Source organism: Coturnix japonica, chromosome 10, assembly GCF_001577835.2.
Source record: "Coturnix japonica isolate 7356 chromosome 10, Coturnix japonica 2.1, whole genome shotgun sequence".
Classification (NCBI taxonomy): Eukaryota; Metazoa; Chordata; class Aves; order Galliformes; family Phasianidae; genus Coturnix; species Coturnix japonica.
Genome location: NC_029525.1, coordinates 659,948 through 679,156, shown reverse-complemented (window position 1 = coordinate 679,156; position 19,209 = coordinate 659,948). Strand labels below are relative to the sequence as shown.

The following is a 19,209-nucleotide window of genomic DNA, read 5'->3' as shown; positions in this document are numbered from 1 at the left end:
GACTCATGAGGTGCGTGGGCTGGGAACACAGCAGAGATGTTCTGTTTCCTGGGATTCTCCTGTGTATCAGCGCTCTCCAACGCAGCACTGCAGAGCCAATCGTGCACGATCCCTCCGGCCAGCAGCACCCACTGAGCAGCACAGCTGTTCTGTGGAAGCAAGAGCACGTGCTGTGCTGAATCACAAGTGCCAAGGTGGGATTGCAAGGGCACAGGGATGGTGTGACTCATCTGCCAGCTGAGAGGGAGCACAGCTACTGCTGAAGCCAAGCACCGCGCCTCCCATCGCAGCACACGCGCGGGCAGAAGCTGTTGCTACGCAGGAACCCAGTAGCAGAAGGAACCACCCAAATGGGGGCTCATGAGGCAGGCACAGCTCACAGCCCTGACCCCCACGTGGTGCCACAGATACTTGAAACACGGTGAGGAAAGCTAAGCCCTGTACCTCTATTGGTCACTGCTGGCAGGCAGTACTTCCTGGCCACAGTGAATTATTCTGTTGTGTAGAAGCAGGAGATCAAAAAGCTGTTTCCTGAGTGCTTGGAGATGTTTTTCAGCCACAATCACATCCTCAGAGAGAAGACTGGGGCTAAGAGCAATACTAGAATGTCATGCAGCAGCAGGCTCCCCTGCCCCCAGAAGGAAAGCTGGCTGCACAAACAGACCAGGCAGTAGCTCGAGCTTTGCCATGATACACCCATGCACATATCCTTGATGATGCTTGACCCAACTACTCAGTACAGCAAGGTTTGTAGGAGGAGATAGAACTCATTCCACTCCAATCAGCAGAGCTGGACAGCAACAAAGCTTTTGGATGATGCTTGCCTCAAGGGCTGAGCCTCTAGTTTCCATTTCAAGTGAGCTGCACTGCAAACAATGGCAGCAGAAGCAGGGGAAGCCCCAGCTCCATGGCTGCACAGGAGCACAGCCAAGCTCAAGGATCATCTGTAGCACAATGAGCAATGTGGAATGGTTTCAGGCTGTGCCTCCAGGAGAAATACAGCAGTTCCAGACTCCCATTGGTCTTTAATTCCATCTGAAGTAATGACTGGTGTATGAAAGGCGTCCCTAAGACATCTCTGCATCCACTGTATTAGCCCACCAGCTCCCAGCAACTTAACAGCAGCAGGAAACACAGCAGTATTTAAACTTTTCCAACTCAAAGCACATTAAAAGTACTTTCTAGCAGCAATGAGATCAGGAGGATCCACCTTCCAACACGACAGACTTGAGCAGTGCCACACAACCCCTACCATCATTCCAGATCATGATGGGAGAACAGGAGAGTCCGGTACCTCCACACCCAGATGGCTGGGACTGCCAGCAGATGCAAAGGAGGAGCTGCTGCAAATTGCTGTGGAAATCCCAGCAATGGGACAAGGAGAGATAAAAACACAACCACGTTCTCCTGCTGCAATATCTACCCTACACGAAGGAAATAACAGCTCAAAAGGCTGAAGGCTGAGGAAGACTGGGAAATACAGGCACTATTTTGTTGATAAAAAAGGAGTTTCCAGTAAAAATTTTGGAGAAGTCACTCTCCCTGGTAAGTCTGTAGGAGTTTAACCTGAAGGAAAGGTGAGAATGTGAAAATCACCTGAAATAGACTGAAAAGACTGAAAAGAATCCTGGGATGCTGCTGTGTGAGCAGGGGGTAGCTGGAGCAAAACAAATGCTTGGTACAGAGAGCTGTATTTTCTAATTTTCTGTGAATGGTAAGAAAACAGGCCTTTATTCCTAAAGATTAGGGACAAAATTGACAGGTGTCTGATCCCTACAGACACACCAGAGGCCATAGGAGATACAGTAGCACCCTGTCAGGTCAGAGGGTGAGCTTGCCTTGTCATTGAGGTAAGGAAGCAGCAGACCTCACTGGCTGGACCAAAGCTGAGTTTCCGGAATCCCCATCATGCTTGGATGTATGTGGACAGCTGTGCCATTCACATTAATTCACAGGTAGCTGCTATCCAGCAAGAAAAAACATAAAATGAGGGCTGACACGGGCATCTCTGGCACCAGGAGACATGCAGCAGGTGGCCCTGACCAGAGGCTGGGCAGCAGGATGTCCATGCACATTCACCTACACAAAGAACTACACTGAAGGAATTCAGTGTAGGACACCAGCTTCCTGCATCACTGATGGCAGAGTAACCAGCAAGATTGCACAGAATCAGTTACAACTGCATCAGACAGGTCAGAAAACAGATCATATCCTAGACTACCAAAAGCCAAAATGAATTCCTCTCTTTTCCTGAGCCACCATATGGACTGACCATCCGGACCTGGACTCCATGCCTGCAGGTTTTCTGTTGGCTTGCTTGTTTTTGCTCGTTTCACTGCCTACATTAAGGTATAGCAGTCATACACTATTTCAGGCTATTAAATATTTAATTCCACAGTGAGAAGGAAGAAACCAGCAGATGGTCTCTGTGCAGCAGGCCCTGCCTCTTCATTCAGGGGCAGAAAAGTTAATGGAATAACCAATACGAACAAATCTTTATTTCCAGCAGCTGCCATGTAAACACCACTGCTGTGCCAGAGGGTAGAAAAAGAGCTGAGGTCAAACAGAACAGCTCTTGGGCACTGGCTACCTCTGCATCCCTACTGGTAAATCAGCTTCTTGTGAACACATCTAATTACATACTGGAAATGAACAATATCATCACAGACACTCAACAATAATGTTCTAATCTGATCTGTGGTAAGCTGGTCCCTTCCAACCTAACTTATATGATTTAGCAACAATACACTTTAGAAGAGTTGAAGTTTTTGAAGCAAGGACGTTTACAGGGTGTATGACATTAAAAGCATCACTGAGATCAATCTCAGCTATTTCTCCAAAGTCAGCACATATGCAGCACCAGCTTGCTTTTGCAGACGATCTTCCCTAACTCTCAGCAGACATCAAGTGAAGACTGTGATCCTGGCAGTCTGGCTGCACCAACATTTCTTCAGGTTTGCTTCCAGGTTTTGTGTAGACAGATACAGCTCACATCCTCCACCCTAAACTCCTGGCCTATCTGCACTTGTTTCAGCAAAACACAAGAGCTTCTAATGGCATCCAACAGGTTACCAGAGCAGTTTGCGATGCCCATGGGACCACAAAGAGGTAGTAAGAAGTCATGTTTTCCAGGAGCCCTCCTAACAGGCTCTTGACAACAATAACAAAAAACTTGAGGTTGCAGTTATCCCCCCATGGAATGATGAGAAGTAGAGAACTTAAAGGCAAGATTTCCACGTCTGATGACAGCATACTCAGAAATATTTCCACCAGCATGTGAAGGATCAGGCAAGGCAGAAATCTGGGTGAGTGTTGTAGGATGACAGGTTTGAACTGATGTCAAGCAGAAGAAAACAGCAGTAAAAAAAAACAACAATCCCACCACCATTTAGCCATAGTAAAGCCCCCAACATTGCCTGGGTTTACAAATTTCTCTTTAAGATATTACTGAGAGGTAGAAAGCTGGCAAATGTAGAAGAAGTATATCAGGACTTGAGCCCATGTCAAGAGAAACATTCAGTGGGGCATCACAGAGTGCAGGCATCAACAAAACTCAACCAGGGAAGGAAAGGTGGAGTTAAGCATCTCACTGTGTGAGCCTGTTTGACATATTCACTTTAAAAAGCCACAGCAGAAACGCATGAAGTCTCAAAAGCACAGAGAACTGGAAGTTCAGTGGTGATGGCATTAACTGATCAGCTTTGTGTGCAATAGGATGCAAACACCTGAATACAAAGTACAGGTCACACAGGTTGATGTCCAGACAAGTCTTGAATATCTCCATAGAAGGAGATTCCACCACCTCCTCTGGGCAGCCCGTTCCAGTGCTCTGTCACCCTCACCATAAAGAAGTTCTGCATGTTAGTATGGAACTTCCTGTGTTCAAGCTTTAGGCCGCTGCTCCTTGTCCAGTCACTACACACAACCAAGAAGAGCCTGGCCTCACCCATTTGCCTCCTACCTCCCTTCAGATACTTGTAAACATTTACCAGATTCCCTCTCTCCATCACCCCTCCTCACACTGTGCAGACCCAGATCACTCTGCCTTTCCTCTTACAGGAGATGCTCCAGGCCCTTCATCATCAGGAAGTTCTTGTCAGAGATGCACAGCACACACAATGGTAATGTTTCACTGCATAAAGAAATCACAAACCTTCTATACGCTTAAGGCAGGTTTACTTACCCGCACTTCCAAGCTGTTTGTAAAATCTGTATTCTAAATGGAGTTGTGGTGCACGTGATTTTATTGGTTCCTAGAAGAGAAGAAAAATGCCACCTGAAATGTTTTGACTGAAAAAATTACATATTTAAAGTTCTGTGACCATAAAGACTGCTCCACATTTCAAGCTAAAACACCTTAGAAGTCTAACAATAGACTTCATCATTATACATCATTTAAATAATAATAAATAGAGAACAGAAAGTAAAGAAGGAAGACCTGCAGTGTGCACTCTGAGGGAACTGTGCTGGAAGAGAAACAACTTCCTCATTAAAGAGAAACTAAAAACAAAGTTCATCCATGGAAGTGAAATTCAAGACTCATCCAACAAAGCTGCTGATTCCTGCGGGATGATCCCAACCAGGCAGAACAGGAGGAATAAAGTTGCGACTTTCGAGCCTGTGGACTTGTGTTTGCCCACAGCATTGTGCTGGTCACTAGGCTGTATTTCTGTGAAGCACTCAGCCATGTGCCATGCTTGGAGTCAGACTGCAGCTGCATGTAGGTATAACATAGCAGTAAGTTCAGCAGAAACCTGGTAGAAACACAGGAGGAAGGCTCCTCCTTCACTAGCAGGTGCTGTTCAAACATTTTAAAGCGCTCAAGAAGATTCTGTTTTTACACACAGGATAAAAAAAAAAAATGGATAAGCCTGGAATGCACCCAAACCGGTACATTTCTCAGCTGCCACTTCATGCACAAAACTTAATGCCTACAATCTATGAAGCATTAACATGCACGATTACGGAGCTTCTAAAAATACGAGCTTAACACAGAGAGGATTAAGAGACTTGTTGAGTGAATACATTTTCCATCAAACTTCACCTGGGGTAGCCAATGATGCAGACTGTCTCCTGCCCAGACAATGAAGTTAACACCAGCCTCAGCTTATGCTGTTGTTCTCTTCTGAATGAGAAGATAAATGTCACGTGCATAAACCATGTAAAATCCATCTAATGGCAGCAGAACTAGTCTGAACCTCAGACACTTGCTGAAAAGCCCTAAAGTGCTGTTTCACATCAGCTCCAGTGAATTACAGCAAAAGCATCTGGAGGACACTTAATGGAATCACAAGTTTGTGCCTTCAGCACACTCCATTGGCTCTTCAGCCTGCACAGGAGACCTGATTCTTCAGCAGATCCCTGTCTTATTTCACTGTAAGATTAATGCCCACATTTGTTATGAATTCTACCTTAAATACTTCTTCTCAAGTCAAAGAATCATTTTTTTTTGCACAGGAATTCAGGCAAAAGGCCTTCCAGCCAAGCTGCTCAGCACTTGTTCGAGTTATCCCCTCTGTAACCAGCAAGGGGAACATCACTCCTGGCTGCTTCTTGACTTTGCCATTTACAAGGTTCAACAGTGCAGTACAGCTAACTATTTAAAAAAAAAAAAACAACACTCCAAAAACCTTCACTGAAGGCAAATACAAAGAACACAAAGCCCATTTGCTACACAAGCCACAATTAAATGAAGGTAACTGCCAACGCCAATTTAAGGGAGAGACTTCAGAGACCTCCACAGCAAAGGGATTTAGGGCGACAGAAGCTCAAGTCTATTCAGTGAACAGTTCATTTGTTCCAACAGGCAGAGGGACTAATGTGTGAAGACATGAGGCTGCTTGTGACAAGCAGGGCAAGATATGCCCGAGCCTCTCTGCATCAGGAGCAGCTCTGGACACTCGCCCGCCGTGGCAGCTTCTGAGCAGATCGCAGCAAAGCAGATGGTTGTCCTGCAGGCCAAGGGCTTAGGGGTGCTGGCAGATGCTGCATTTGTGCTGAAAAGCAGGGAACTGCCACTGCCTGGCATGTAAAACTCACAGCTCAAACTGACAGGCAGCAGCAACAGCAGCTTGGTAGAAACTCCTGCCACGTGCAAGTCAGCATTAAAAGCCCTCAATAGTTTAAGCCAACAAACACAGCTCCAAAAGACCTCCAGCTGAGCAGGAGCTGCGTGGGCCCCCATGGCGTCGGAGGGCAGGCAGCATTCCCTGCTCCCCAAGATGCAGCACACCTCAGAAATCCACACACCAAAGACAAACCAAAAGAGGTTAACACAGAACAGCATGGCTTTTTCTGATGGACTTCCTGGCATCTGCAGCCTAATTCTCTCATTTGCCCTCCATTCATCTTCAACAAGAGGAACAAAGCCCTGAGACAGCAGGGCTGCAGAGCAGGAAAATCTCCAACAGCTGAAAGGATTTGGAGCAGAGTTTTGAGTTGGTCCAGTGATGCAGATAAAGTAGGAGAAGTTGCCTTTAAGCACAGCAAATGCAGACACTAGTCTACAGATTACTTAAAGTATGAAGAAAGACCTTGGGAATTTAGAAAGTTATTACAAAAAAGTTAAAAAATAAGAAAAATGCAGGTATTTCTTAGGGAAGAAAGCAAAACTATTTACAACAGTCTCAAGGTTCCCTGGCTTTTATGCCCCCCAAGAACATCATGTGATTTAATCTGTCTTTCTTATAATTTAGAAAAACACTTGAAAAGCTGGAAGATTTATTTTGTTCAAGTCTCAGAAGGACACACAGACAACAGCACTAAGTACATCTGCTCATTAACTCCTTGCATCACATTATCTGGAGCTGAAGTAGGGCTGCCTCAAAGCTCTGTCTGTCTAAAGAAGCACGTCTTCCCTTTGTACCTTTGAAAGCAAAATCAAGTTAGAAGCATTATCGATTCAATGATACAGCCAGTCTGCTCACAAGTGCATTTTCTGTTGTCAAATCTGCCCACAAAGAAAGCTACACAAGCACCGGCCCTTCCTCCTGGTGAGGATCCATCTCCAAACACATCCTGCAGATGTTATTCAGATATTTTAAGGAATATCTTCTGTTATTTGCCAACATGCTCCAAAACAAGTCCCTCCTGCAACGTGCTAATTATTTATCCATCTACTCTGCACCATTTAAAGAGAACATCAGAGATGTAAGATCTGTGGCATCAGAACATAAATCAGAATTAATGCACCGAGTCAGTTCTTGATCTTCTGTAATGTGAATGACTCCTGTCATTTTGCAACGTTTGGGTTGGGAAAACAGGCACACTTGCTGCTTATGTCAAATCAGCGTTACAATTTTAACTTCAAATTCTAGGGTTTGGATCTGTGATTAAAGAGCATAGAGATGAGAAAAGAGCACTGGTTATTTTCAGCAAAACCCCAAGAAACTAATGGGAGTTTTACTTTACGGATAGAAAAAGTTAAGGAACAGACTCCTGGGGCATGATGTTAGAAATGTGGCAGAGAGTTAGAGAACTTCCCCATCCCCAGGACTCCTGCTGCAGAGATTGTGGCTGCATATCCTTGAATGTCAGAGTCTGTAGGGCAGGGCGTGACTTTGGCTGGATTGGAGCTCAATTTGCTTGATGCACCCACATGGTCACAACCTGGAGAATCAACAGGAGTCCTGAGCAGAATGGCTCTGCCCTGAGGACTTGGAAAGGGTGATAGACACCCACCAGCACCATCCCCTTGGGAAGCAGGTGCTCACAGCTTCTGACAGACCAGAAACACACAGCAGGAGGAGGGCTAGGAGCTCTCCTTGTACAGAGAGTTTACATCTGTTCACATCTCTGTTTGCACCTGTGCACCTGGCTGAGATTGAGAGCACCAAGTGGGGAAGCTGCTTTTTCCTCTCAGTTTCTAGCACTAGGTACAACGCATTTCAGAACACCCAAAGCTTCCACTTACCAGTTTGATCGCTACATATTCGTTGGTGTAGAGATTTTTGCCTGTGAAGAAAGAAAGAAATCTTTTAGTTGCACAACAGACAACAGTGAGGCTGCAGAGATCTGGCTTGTCTCATCTACCCTCTCAAATTCAAATTTGTGCCTTCAATGTAGCACAAGTCTCAAAACCAGGGCAGGCACCACTTTCCATTCAGTATAAGGTAACCCATGTTTTATGGCAGCACTTCTGTTCAGGGCATTCAAGGAGGTATCCCAGCCACATTTATTCTTTACACTATCATTAAAAAAATGAAAAAAAGTTGATTCTGCTGGACAATTGGCAACTACATACTGCGATCTATAGGGAGTTTCATCAGCATAATTGTGTGACATATCAAAGAGACTGCTACAAAGAAGCAAAGAAAACAACTTGTGCATCAACACAGCTTTCAATTATTCCTCTACAAACAGGCAGGCAGTGTATGCAAAACGCCTTCTTCATGGCAGCAGCACAAAGGCAGTTCTCCTAATGGAAAAACGCCCTCAGCTGCAGCACAGGAGCAGCAAAGCACACGGCTGCTCCCAGGGGGTAACAGCACCAGGAGAACAAAAGTCATTCCTGAGACCCCCAGCACACAGCAGTGTTTAGTCTGACACCAGCCCTGGCGAGGAGGAACACCAAGCACTAGGATGGGTCTAACCAGGCAGGCACACTGCCTTACCCCCACCCTTGTAACATGTTTTTGTTGTTGTTTGAAGGAGATCTCACCATCTCTTTAGATCAGCTACTGAAAGCTATAACACACATGTAGGCTGGTGAAAGTTGCCTTGCAGTCATATGGGAAACATGCAAACACTGGGAGGTGGCACAGCCTGGAGGAGCCTAGGGACAGAACCAGCAGACAAGCAGGTGGCAGATGATAAGGGCTAGCACGGAGAAATCTGCTATGGCATTAAGAGAAGGCAGCCTAAATACACTTGGTTTTCTGGTTGCTAGCAGGGAGCAGATATGAGTCACATCAGCTCCAGCTGTAGCTCGCCCACAGATATTTCTCCCTGCCCCCACCTCCCCCCTCCCAGGGGATTGAACTCACACTGAGAAGCACAATTTGAGAATGCTGGGCCAGCCCAAGTCAATGAGAAAGTGATGTGCTTTAAACTGCAAGTCAATTTTGATAATACAATTTCCAGCTAATGCAACCAAGATGATCCAACTAGCTTTTGTGGTAACAAAAGCCCTTCAAATTCAAGCAAAGCTTTTAATGGGACAGTGATCAAATCCATGCCTCAGTTTTGAGCATTTCCACAGTCAATGAAGATCTCCACATCCTAATGAGGAGCAACTTGTTAAGTCACCAGTGCTCACACAGGAAGCCTCGCAATTCATGTTTCCCAAGCAAAAAAAAAAAAAAAAAAAAAAAGGGTTCAGAGCATAGATCCTACCGCTGAGCTACTCTTACCTACTGTCACTGCTGAGAAGCTGGATTCCAGGCTGGATGTGGCTCTGGGCAGCCTGGTCTGGTGGTTGGTGACCCTGCACGTAGCAGGGGGTTTGAAACTAGATGAGCATTGTGGTCCTTTGCAACCCAGGCCATCCTATGATGCTATATATGATCTTTGGTCAACCCATGCACATTTCAGACCAATCCCTGAGTTCAGAAAACTATGCAACTTCTCCAGGTATGACCCTTCTCTTTTGTGCAGGAGCTTATTGAGGGAATAGAATGAAGAGAGAGGGACAACTCTCCAAACATAGTTTTAAAGCTTCCCTCAAAGCAGGAAGAAAAAAAAAAAGCTGCTTTCACTTATTTTTAATGTAGAGTTTTGGAAGTGCCAGATTACATTTGCACTGGAGCAGAAAGATTTGGACTCCATTTGTTCCATGGTTCAGATGCCAAGTAAATACAGATGCAATGGCCTATGCACTGAACTTGCCCATGGGCTGTAAAACCTCAGAGGTTTTTCCAGAGAAGACACAGCAAAATCCCATTTGGTTACTCCATGAGTCAGCCTGAGGTCAGCCCCAGAGCATGTGCAGCCTGTCCAAGGAACAGCCATATGATAACCTCATTTCAACTCATTTTGGGCCAGGTGCTGATGTTTGTGCACATCTCATCTCAGCCAGCTATCCCGCTGCTCTGCTCCCATGTGACAAACAGCTTCAAAAAAGTAATAACCCTGGGGCTATCTGGATTTGCAGCAAGAGATCAACCCTGAGCAGTTAACCTGACACTTACAGAACAGCTTCCCTCACCTATACCAAGAAAAAAAAGCAGAGGGCACATCATTCATCTTTGCAGGACAAAGCTGTTATCAGAGTCTTGTTTGCTCATATTGCAGAAAAGCTGCTTCTCCTTTCCCACAACACATCCCAGTGATAATTAGCATCACATCTGTGCCATAGGAAGATCCAATAATTAACCAAAGAGGAGTTCTTAAAGCTACAGTGTCTGCAAAAAGTAGTAAGTTGTATAAAATGTAAAGATTCTACACAGACTACACAGTGGCCTAATTGCCACTATCTGCATCTATTTTTGTCTGTTACCCAAGTGCAGCTGCTACAGGGAACTTGGTTAATGCATATCAGCAAAACAGTGCACCAGAAATACCCCGACCCCCAGTGAAAACCAGCAAAACAAGGACCACTTGACTAACAGGTGTTGCTTTTCCCCTGGCTCAAACTGAATTTCTCTGTAAACTGCTCTTTTCAGAAGTGAGATCTCTTGTACAAAGTGCTTTGTTTTCAAACAGTCAGAAATCCAACACCTCCTGGAACAAAATGTGGGAAAAAAAACTGCAAAGATGAAAAAAAAAATCAGAATTTGGGTTGAACAAAAGCAGGAAGAATTTACCTGGGGGATGCAATAAATTTCCTGAGCACTCACTGCTGTTTGGATTACAAAGCAATTCTACAGCTCTTCCCATAGGGACGTTTGCTTTAGGGAGTTGGTCAGAAATGCAACGCAGCTATGCAAGCTGTGTTACTATAAGGATCCAGACTGCACTACCGTCTGCTGACTGCACTACCTTCTGCCAGCAACGTTCATTCACATTCAGGAAGTTGGGAAGTTCCATCCCTCCTACCGTTCATTTCTGCCTTTGGAGCACCATCTCTGCTCTTGCAACTCAATAAAACTGATGCAGCACTGAAACCAAGACTACACATTTACCAAATAACTTAATATTGATCCTGAGAGAAGTGTTACACCTTACAGATGCCATAACCAAATCATGCAATGAAAGATGAATTCTGAACAGATTCAGAATAGTGAAAATGAGTTTACAAAGCCACTCTCAGCAGTCAAGTACTGTAACACTTTGCTCACTCGAAGCAATCACCTCAGTTAATCTGTCATCCCCAATCCCTCATGCACAGACTGTTTTAATTCTAAACACATACCAAGTTTCCGGGCAAATGGTATTTACATCAGACAACCTGCGTTCTGCACCCTCAACGTTTATTAGCACTGCACACCACCTCGTTCAGCAAAAATAAGGGAAATGCAGCTGTTCTAAGTCAAGAGCACTGCAAGCTGCTGCCGCTGATCTGAAAAAGCTACCCCAAAACCACACACTGGGAGCTCATAAGCATGTAATTAAAAACACCGTCTGCTTCCCCCACCTCATTTCAGACCCAACCAAATGCATCTTTTGTCTGGGATGACTTACGAGCCCAGCGCATGGCACTCCGCAAAGCCATCTGTTTGGATGACCAGCTGCAAGGCACGCGGTTAGCAGACCAGCAGACCAAGGGGAAAAAAAAAACAAACAACCAAAGGCTGTTGGGTTGGTTCAGCTGCCACAATGCAGCAGCCATATGGCCGATCTGCTCCTCACCAGGGAGTCAAACACACTGGGACAGATCAGGGAGAGGGAGAAGGGGCAGAAACTGAGGCACTGTGGCTAGTGAGGGTTGTGGAGCAGGGAGGACACAGCTGAGTGCTGGGAAAGAGGGCACACATTACTTGGCAAGACATCCTAGCTTAAGAAGGAGAGACTGAGAGCGAGATTAGCAACCCAGACAGGAAGATTTTTCACCTTAAGCAAGACATTCAGTGTTGAGAACGGTCTTCGTTGTTGGGATTGTTCAGAATTCACATCTTTGGCCTTTCCAATGTATTCCCTTTGACTTTATGCAAATAAAAATAATGCTAAGCATTACATCTTCCAAGTCAGAAGCTTCAGGTAAGGTACCTCAGCACTTGGGAAACAAGGACAAGCACTTGCTTTTCTCAAGCTTTTACATATTTATATTCCAGTGGTGAAATGCTAATTCGAGTAACGCAGGCCACTAAAACTGTTATTCCTTACCTAGTCTGAGCTCTCCAAAGTTCCCACACCCAATCTTCTTGCCCACTCTGAAGTTGGGTCCCACCATAAGAACACCAGAAGATGCAGATGAGCTTGGCCGAGAGCCGTGACTGCTCCTCCCTGGCATCCCTTTTGTCGTCCGCTGCCTTTCATCCTTTTCCCTACTGGGATGGTCCATGATCTTAGTACAGCTCCTCTGCCAGCAAGCTGGCAGAAAGGAATCCAAGAGTGCACTCCTCTCCTTAGAACAGAAATATATATAATCCAAAAGTATCTCAGTCAGGATCCAGGAGTGTCATGGAAATGTATTGAGTTCTTTTGGCACTGTATCCAGTTTCTTAACGCATCGTTATGAAGTACAAACCATTCGATTGTGATCTTGAGGACTCAAAGGCAAGCTGCATTTGGTTTCTCACCTGGGGAAAAGAAAAAGAGATACATAACATAAAAATCATTATTTTAAGACAGCAAGCAAGAAGTGCACAACATGGCAGACCTCCAGTACCTTCTAGAGCTATTTAGCTCTTGAGGAAATCAACAGCTCCATAGGAATTTTGTCATTTCTTAACAGTTTCTGATGAAAAAGCCCCCAACGTCATGGTAAGAAGTGCTGCCCATCCACTGCTTGTTACTGGAGTTAGCAGGACGGACACCACATATTTAAAGTGATTTCCAGGTGGAAGCTACAAGGCAATTGTGTCTCACCTTCCAAGCCACTGCGAAGTGTAGAGTTTGATTTCTCTTGCTTCATACATTTCTAAAGTACACAATCCAGACAAAGAATAGAAAGCACCAAAGGTGCCAAGAGAAAAAAAACCCTTAAGTGCTTAAAGCTACATGCATCTACCACACTAAAGAGTCAAATTCTACTTGATTTTATAACTTTTAAAGATAACCCCCAATATACTTGCTGATTGAAATTAGCAGACTTGAGAGATGACCAAATGAGTGATCAAGGCAAGGTTATTTAAAAAGCAACCTACAAGTTTGCCAAGAGCTGTCTGAGCACATAGTCCACCATGCTAATATATCCATGGAAAGATGAGTTCTCCTTCTGTGCTAAGACAAAACTTCTACCACTCAAAAGGGAAACCCTAAAGTTCCTTCAGCAGAAATTACTACTGCAATGAGCACACCTGGAAATATCCCCCACCTCACAGGACCTACACACTTTGGTTGAGTTCCTTCATAAGACACCAGTGAATTGAAAGTTTTCCCATATATGATACCTGAATGATTTTGGAAACCAGGCCTGTGCCATCCTTTGTACAAATGGTGAAGCTCCAGAGTTTGTATGGAGGTTAGGAAACACTGCCAAGGTCAAACACGCTACATGAAACCAGACAGCAAGAGTCATAGTAGAAGGACATCAGCAGTAGAACGCTGGCTGGTACACCCAGTAATACAACAGCATTTATGAGGGTTCAAAAGTTACTAAGGCAACAAGCTCAGCCCTCCTTCAGTAATACCTCAGTTGCTCTAAAAGTAATGCCTTCTATTTATTTCAGTTGAATCACAGACTCATAGAATGGCCTGGGTTGCAAAGGCTCACAATGCTCACATAGTTCCAACCCCCCGCTGTGTGCAGGGTCACCACTCACCAGAGCCACATCCACCTGGCCTTGAATACCTGCAGGGATGGGGCATCCACAGCCTCCCCAGGCAACATCTTCAGTGTGTAGTTCCAGGAACTACAGCAGATACAAAGAGCACAATAACACTGTTTTTCAACAGTCACACAACCATTAGCTATGCATTTTTGGCAGCAGCGAATGAGAACCTGCAGGCCCTACTTGTAAAAGCCTGCACTAGCAGAGGCAGCCCACTGTTTCACAGCTGCTATGACAGTGTCATTACTAGGAAAATGCTGCCCACACAGTCCATGTTTTTGTCATTCAAAGCAGACTGAAGTCAGAATGCACCAAGTCCAGACCATACAGTGGGTGTGGTAGGACAGTCCAGCCAAGATCAGCAATGCGCTTCACTCTTTGAACTGGTATGGGGCCTGGTGTCATCTTGTTGCAAGAGAAAGCTTGATTTCTCCTCTGCCTCCTCCAGCAAGTTTGAGCCTTCAGCTCATTCAGTACCATGACATAGAGATCAGAGTTGATACTTAGTCCAGGTTGCAGGAAATCCAGAAGGGTCACCCCTTTTCCAAAAGACACGAAGAAAATTAATTCCACCCTTTGCTCCATCTGCACTTCCACGTCAGACACCAATCTGTCAGAGTGCCCCTCTGCTGCCATCTGTCACACAGTAACAACACAATGTACAAGTGGTGGGAAGGCTCAGCCTCTGCTGCTGCACCACTAACATCCACCTCTGACATCATGGGCTGCATCATCAAACAAGAGGCACGACTTTCAGAGCAGCCCTCATACATAGAAAGGCTATATTTCAGAGTTCAGCAGTGATTTTCTTGTCTGTTTCATGAAATGAAGCCATCCACCTACTTCCAGCCCTCCAAAAATAAAAGACAGGAATTATTCCCCATTCACAGACCAGCAGCATGGAACAAAAGCATTAACCCCTTTGAAATATGAGTATATTCTCCCTAACCTTCAATTGTGGTGTGCATTTTTTTTTTCTTGAAACTCTTGTTTTGATCTGATGCATCTGTACACAAGGCAGAAGTCACTCACGAGAGATGCAGAGCACGCGGGCAGAAAGCGAACAGTTGGAAATCCCAGCTTCTGAGCACTGAACTAGTCTTTTGCACAACCCCAACCTTCTCTGTTGCCATTAGCAGTTCTACAGGATGACAGAAAACTGGGCACAGCTCTACAGAGGGCGATCCTCCCTGGATCAGAAAAGTTTCTGCAAAAGAGCGAAGATTAACTAAGGCTGACATGCAACCTTATCAACACTTTGTAATTATTACTCACTGCTTTTGTCCATGTGTCACTGGGGGGCTTCTACACCAGACAGGAGGTTTGCAGGACCCTTAGGATGACAAGCCTTCCTAAGATGCTGGTCCCTCCACACTGCATTTGAAGGCCTCCAAGACTGAAGAGGAGCTGGTAAGAGCAAATATCTATCCACATGGATCTGCTTCATGCAGGATGAGTCTCACAAATACACCCATTTTAAGCCGTGGTTTTGCCAATGCTAAGAGCCTTGCTCAGGTTGCACAGCTTACAACCTACAGAACGCTGTAGCTAGCCATGACTAAGCAGACTCTTTTATAGAGTGAAAACAGGATGAACACTCACCATCTTCTTGCTCAGAAGTGCACTGCTGCAGAAAACACTGAACAGCATGTTTGCAGCAAGCGCTGCAGGCCTGAAAATCATCAGGTCATCCAAGAACAAAGGCACTGCAGCCATTCTACACCACAGCAGCACCTAGGAGGACCCCATGAGATATTAAGCACGGTTCAAACAGCCCATCACCATCAGGCACCACCGGATCATTAAGAAAGAGCAGGTGAAAATGTTCACCTACAAGAAATGCAATGTTCAGCATTACCAGCTCCTACTTCTACCTCAAACACACGTAAATCAAGCTTTAATACTTAATTAAAACCAGACATGGATTACCAGGAAGCATTTGACAGAGGCAAGCAGGATGAGATGCTTCTTCATCACATATCCCCAACATACTCTTAAGCAGCAGTGTTTATTTTGACAAGGTGAGTTATCACCATTGCTCAAATTCTCCTGCGTTGGTACGAGGAGTTTCATTTGCTTTGTGACATCAGTCATTGCAGAAGCAATGACGACGCTCTCTCAGATATCCACAGAGCACAGGGCGTCCTGGGAAAAGACTTGCTCCAAAAAGCAACCCACAAAGCAATGGGCGGTCATTGAAACTCAGGAAGTTTACTTCTGAGCACAACTCAAATGTGCAAGGATGAAGGTAAGCTCTGAAGGCTAAATCAGGGATCAGAAAGATGAGTAAAACAGAAATCCCATGAATGAAAAGAGGAAAACACAGTGGGTGCTATCAAACCCAGAAAGCACCGCTCCCCCTGCAGGAAGAACCCATAACTCTAGGAAGCGCATAGACAACAGCTGCAGATTCAACAAAAGGGTATCAAAGAGAAGCCTCCAAGAAAGAGCTCCATCCCTTCCCACTTTACAGCTAGAAAACAAACAAAACCAATGCCTGGTATTTTGTGAGACGTGAAAGGCAGCACAGATTTGTAGACTGGGGAGATATTACTAAGTTGGGTAAAAGACTTGGAAAGTAAAAGGCAAAATGCACAGGGTGGGAGCAGGTTACAGTGAAGGAAAGAGAAATTGTGGTAACACCACAAGTTAATCTTCTTTAAAGACTTCCACATTCAGCTAAGGGTCACATAGCAAGTAAAAAGAGTGTAGAGTCAGTATAGGCTTGAAGTCAGCTGAAAGGGCTTCACAACTGTGGCAAACATCAGGTGGCCTGAGCTGCCCAAGAACTCATTCCAGGTCATCATGTTCTGCTGCTGGATACCAGAAAGCATTTAAGCTTCATTCTGCCCATTCCAGCACAGAGCATCACCGACCACCTGCCCACAGAGCTCTGCATCCCAGTACTGGGGCAGCTCTGCAGCAGAACCTGATGCCTTGGCACAGATCTTTTCCAAGTGCTTGCCTACCTGCTGGCAAAAATAGCAACACTGCAGAACAGCATTTCACCAGTAAAGTGGAACTGAAAGCCACCAAAAGGCACAGAGACACAGCCCAACACATTTCAAAGAGCTGATATTTGAGTTGGCTTCCACCTCCAGTGGCAGCTCAGTCACTGCTTCAGGACACAGGCCATGGCTCCTTACAGGGCCATCCTGTGAGCACTCCTGCCTTGCCCCATGGCCTTCCCCCCATCTTGCAGACTGAAGCCTGGACTCATTCACATTCTGCATGCAAGTTTTTGGATCCAACCAGAGGCACGTGCTGCTGTGGTTGAAGCTCACACAGCTTCAGTAGGACAAGCAACTGTGCTCTCAAGCGGGAGAAGCACACACAGCCCCACCATGCACTTCCTGGCTTGTGATTGAAGATTCTAACCGTTACAAACTCCCATGCCCACATCCTCCCCCACTCATTTGTATAAGCATCCCCAAGGGGAAGGATGGAAAGGTCACAGCTGGCAGGCTGCAAACAGCAAACATCCTTTCTCAGCCCAAAGCCTCCTGCAAACAGGAATCCAGAGCCTGTAAGAAAGGGGCTGATAACCTCTTTATTATGGCTCACCTGATCCCAGCTGTCAGTACATACACCCAACTGCACAGAGACCTTTCACTACTGCTACTATGTACTAATAGTGACTGTTGTAAACCTGGCCTCAAACATGGCTTTCGGGAACTAGCAATGTAAAAGCTCTTGGTTTTGGAGGAGGAGTGGCAGAAGAATGAAGGCTATACTGTAATCTGAAGTTTAAAATTTAAAGACTACTTGGAACACCAGGACGATTTCCTGCCACGATTCAAACTTTTTCACAATGATTTTCCTTCCTACCTTCCCACCCACTCAGCAAGATCGCTCCTGAAAGTTACTTGCATTTCAACAAATGCTGCATGAATATATTTGCCTAATGGTGACTCAGTTCAATTCCAGTATTCATTTCACTACAATGTACTCAGAGACAAGGGAACAGTTATTTAATAAACGATACAGGGTTAAAAGGAAATTACTTAAAGCACAGTTAGCTAAATAAAGAAGCAAGTTTAGTGTCCTACACACTTAGGACTTGAGATCTCAAGCACTGCACCAATAAATCCACAGGGTTAGAGCTACAAACCAGCTTCTAGCTGGTGTTGAAGACAGCTGCCACTCACACTCTGATCAGTCCCAGCACAAAGAAACGCTTATTGCTCGCTGAGCACATCACAACTCTGCTTTGGTCCAGAGACATTACTAGTAGCAATCCCTTTCCCACAGTGAAGTTCTTAAGTTTAAAAGCAGCAGCACCTATGGACAGCACAATAAAGACACTGCAAACAAGTCAGCAGTCTTGACTTCTACCTTCGGAAGGCACAACTTGCTTGCCATGCATTGAAAATTTCCCTGACCTACTTGAGGAACCTGGATACTTCTCCAAGATGAGAATGTGAGCTGTTGATCTGCATTGTGACACGAATTCAGAACATAACTGTCCAAACTGATACTGAAAGTGGATTTCCCTTTCCTCAAATTGAATCAAACAGGCTCAATGCGGGTCTGTGGACATTTCTGATTTGCAAGGGATACAAAACTCACTAGCCTGCAAACACTTGCTAGGCTGGTAACCTGTTCACCAAGTGGGAGCAGTTCACTCTGACCCCTTTTCCTCTCATTAAGCCCAAATTCTGAAGAAAGCTCCATATTCTGTTGGAGTTCCTGGTTTCATACAGAGTGGGATGAGATCAGCCACCCCATTTCTCAAAGCAACTCCACAACTCTTGCTTTAGGACAAGCCACACATGCTTTCTTGCTACATTTTCCAACATCCGTGCTATGCACACATGCAGAACTTTTGGTAAATCTCTTGATCTGGAGAACGTTTTCCAGACAAGATCTGCTTTTCCTACATGACTTCAAAGACTATAAAATCCTCCAGGGCTCTCAACTGACATGTTATAAACAGACCGATACATGAGGTCACCAGCTTCCAAGCTCATTCTGGGCAAAATCTAGAGCCTTCAGCAGTTGGCCCAAGAATAACTTTTTCCAAAGCCACCTTATCACTCACTTGGAATCACAGAACAACTTGGGTTGGAAGGGGCCCTGAAGATCTTCTAGGTTCCAGCCCACCTGCCATGGGCACAGCTGAACTACTCTATTTCTGGTAGAGTCTCTGTGGGACTGACAAGGGAAAAAAGGAAAAGAAAAGAGATGGTAATTTGCCCCGTTCCTAAAGGTAACAGGCAATCAAATATCCCACATTGGCTCGACCAAAATGAGGATCCTGCTGTGGTGCTTGGCTGCTGGCACAAGCAAGTAGGAAAGAAAGGTGCAGAAGGTGTACCACAGAATCACAGCATCATAGAATGGCTTGGGTTGGATGGGACCTCAAGGATCATGTAGTTCCATCCCCCTGCTGCAGGTG

General features: G+C 45.3%; 1 protein-coding gene across 6 annotated transcripts in view; it reads right to left on the bottom strand.

Annotated features, from left to right (window-relative positions):
- CSNK1G1 (casein kinase 1 gamma 1) overlaps positions 1-19,209 on the bottom strand; it is an 82,455-nt gene that overhangs the window by 32,247 nt on the left and 30,999 nt on the right. For all 6 annotated transcript variants that reach the window (XM_015872330.2, XM_015872326.2, XM_015872329.2 and 3 more), the window contains exons 3-5: positions 12,202-12,617; positions 7,913-7,953; positions 4,184-4,253 (exon numbers count right to left, since the gene is read on the bottom strand). In XM_015872330.2, coding sequence (XP_015727816.1) covers positions 4,184-4,253; positions 7,913-7,953; positions 12,202-12,379 — 289 coding nt within the window. In that variant the 5' untranslated portion in view covers positions 12,380-12,617. The remainder of the gene's footprint in view (positions 1-4,183; positions 4,254-7,912; positions 7,954-12,201; positions 12,618-19,209) is intronic.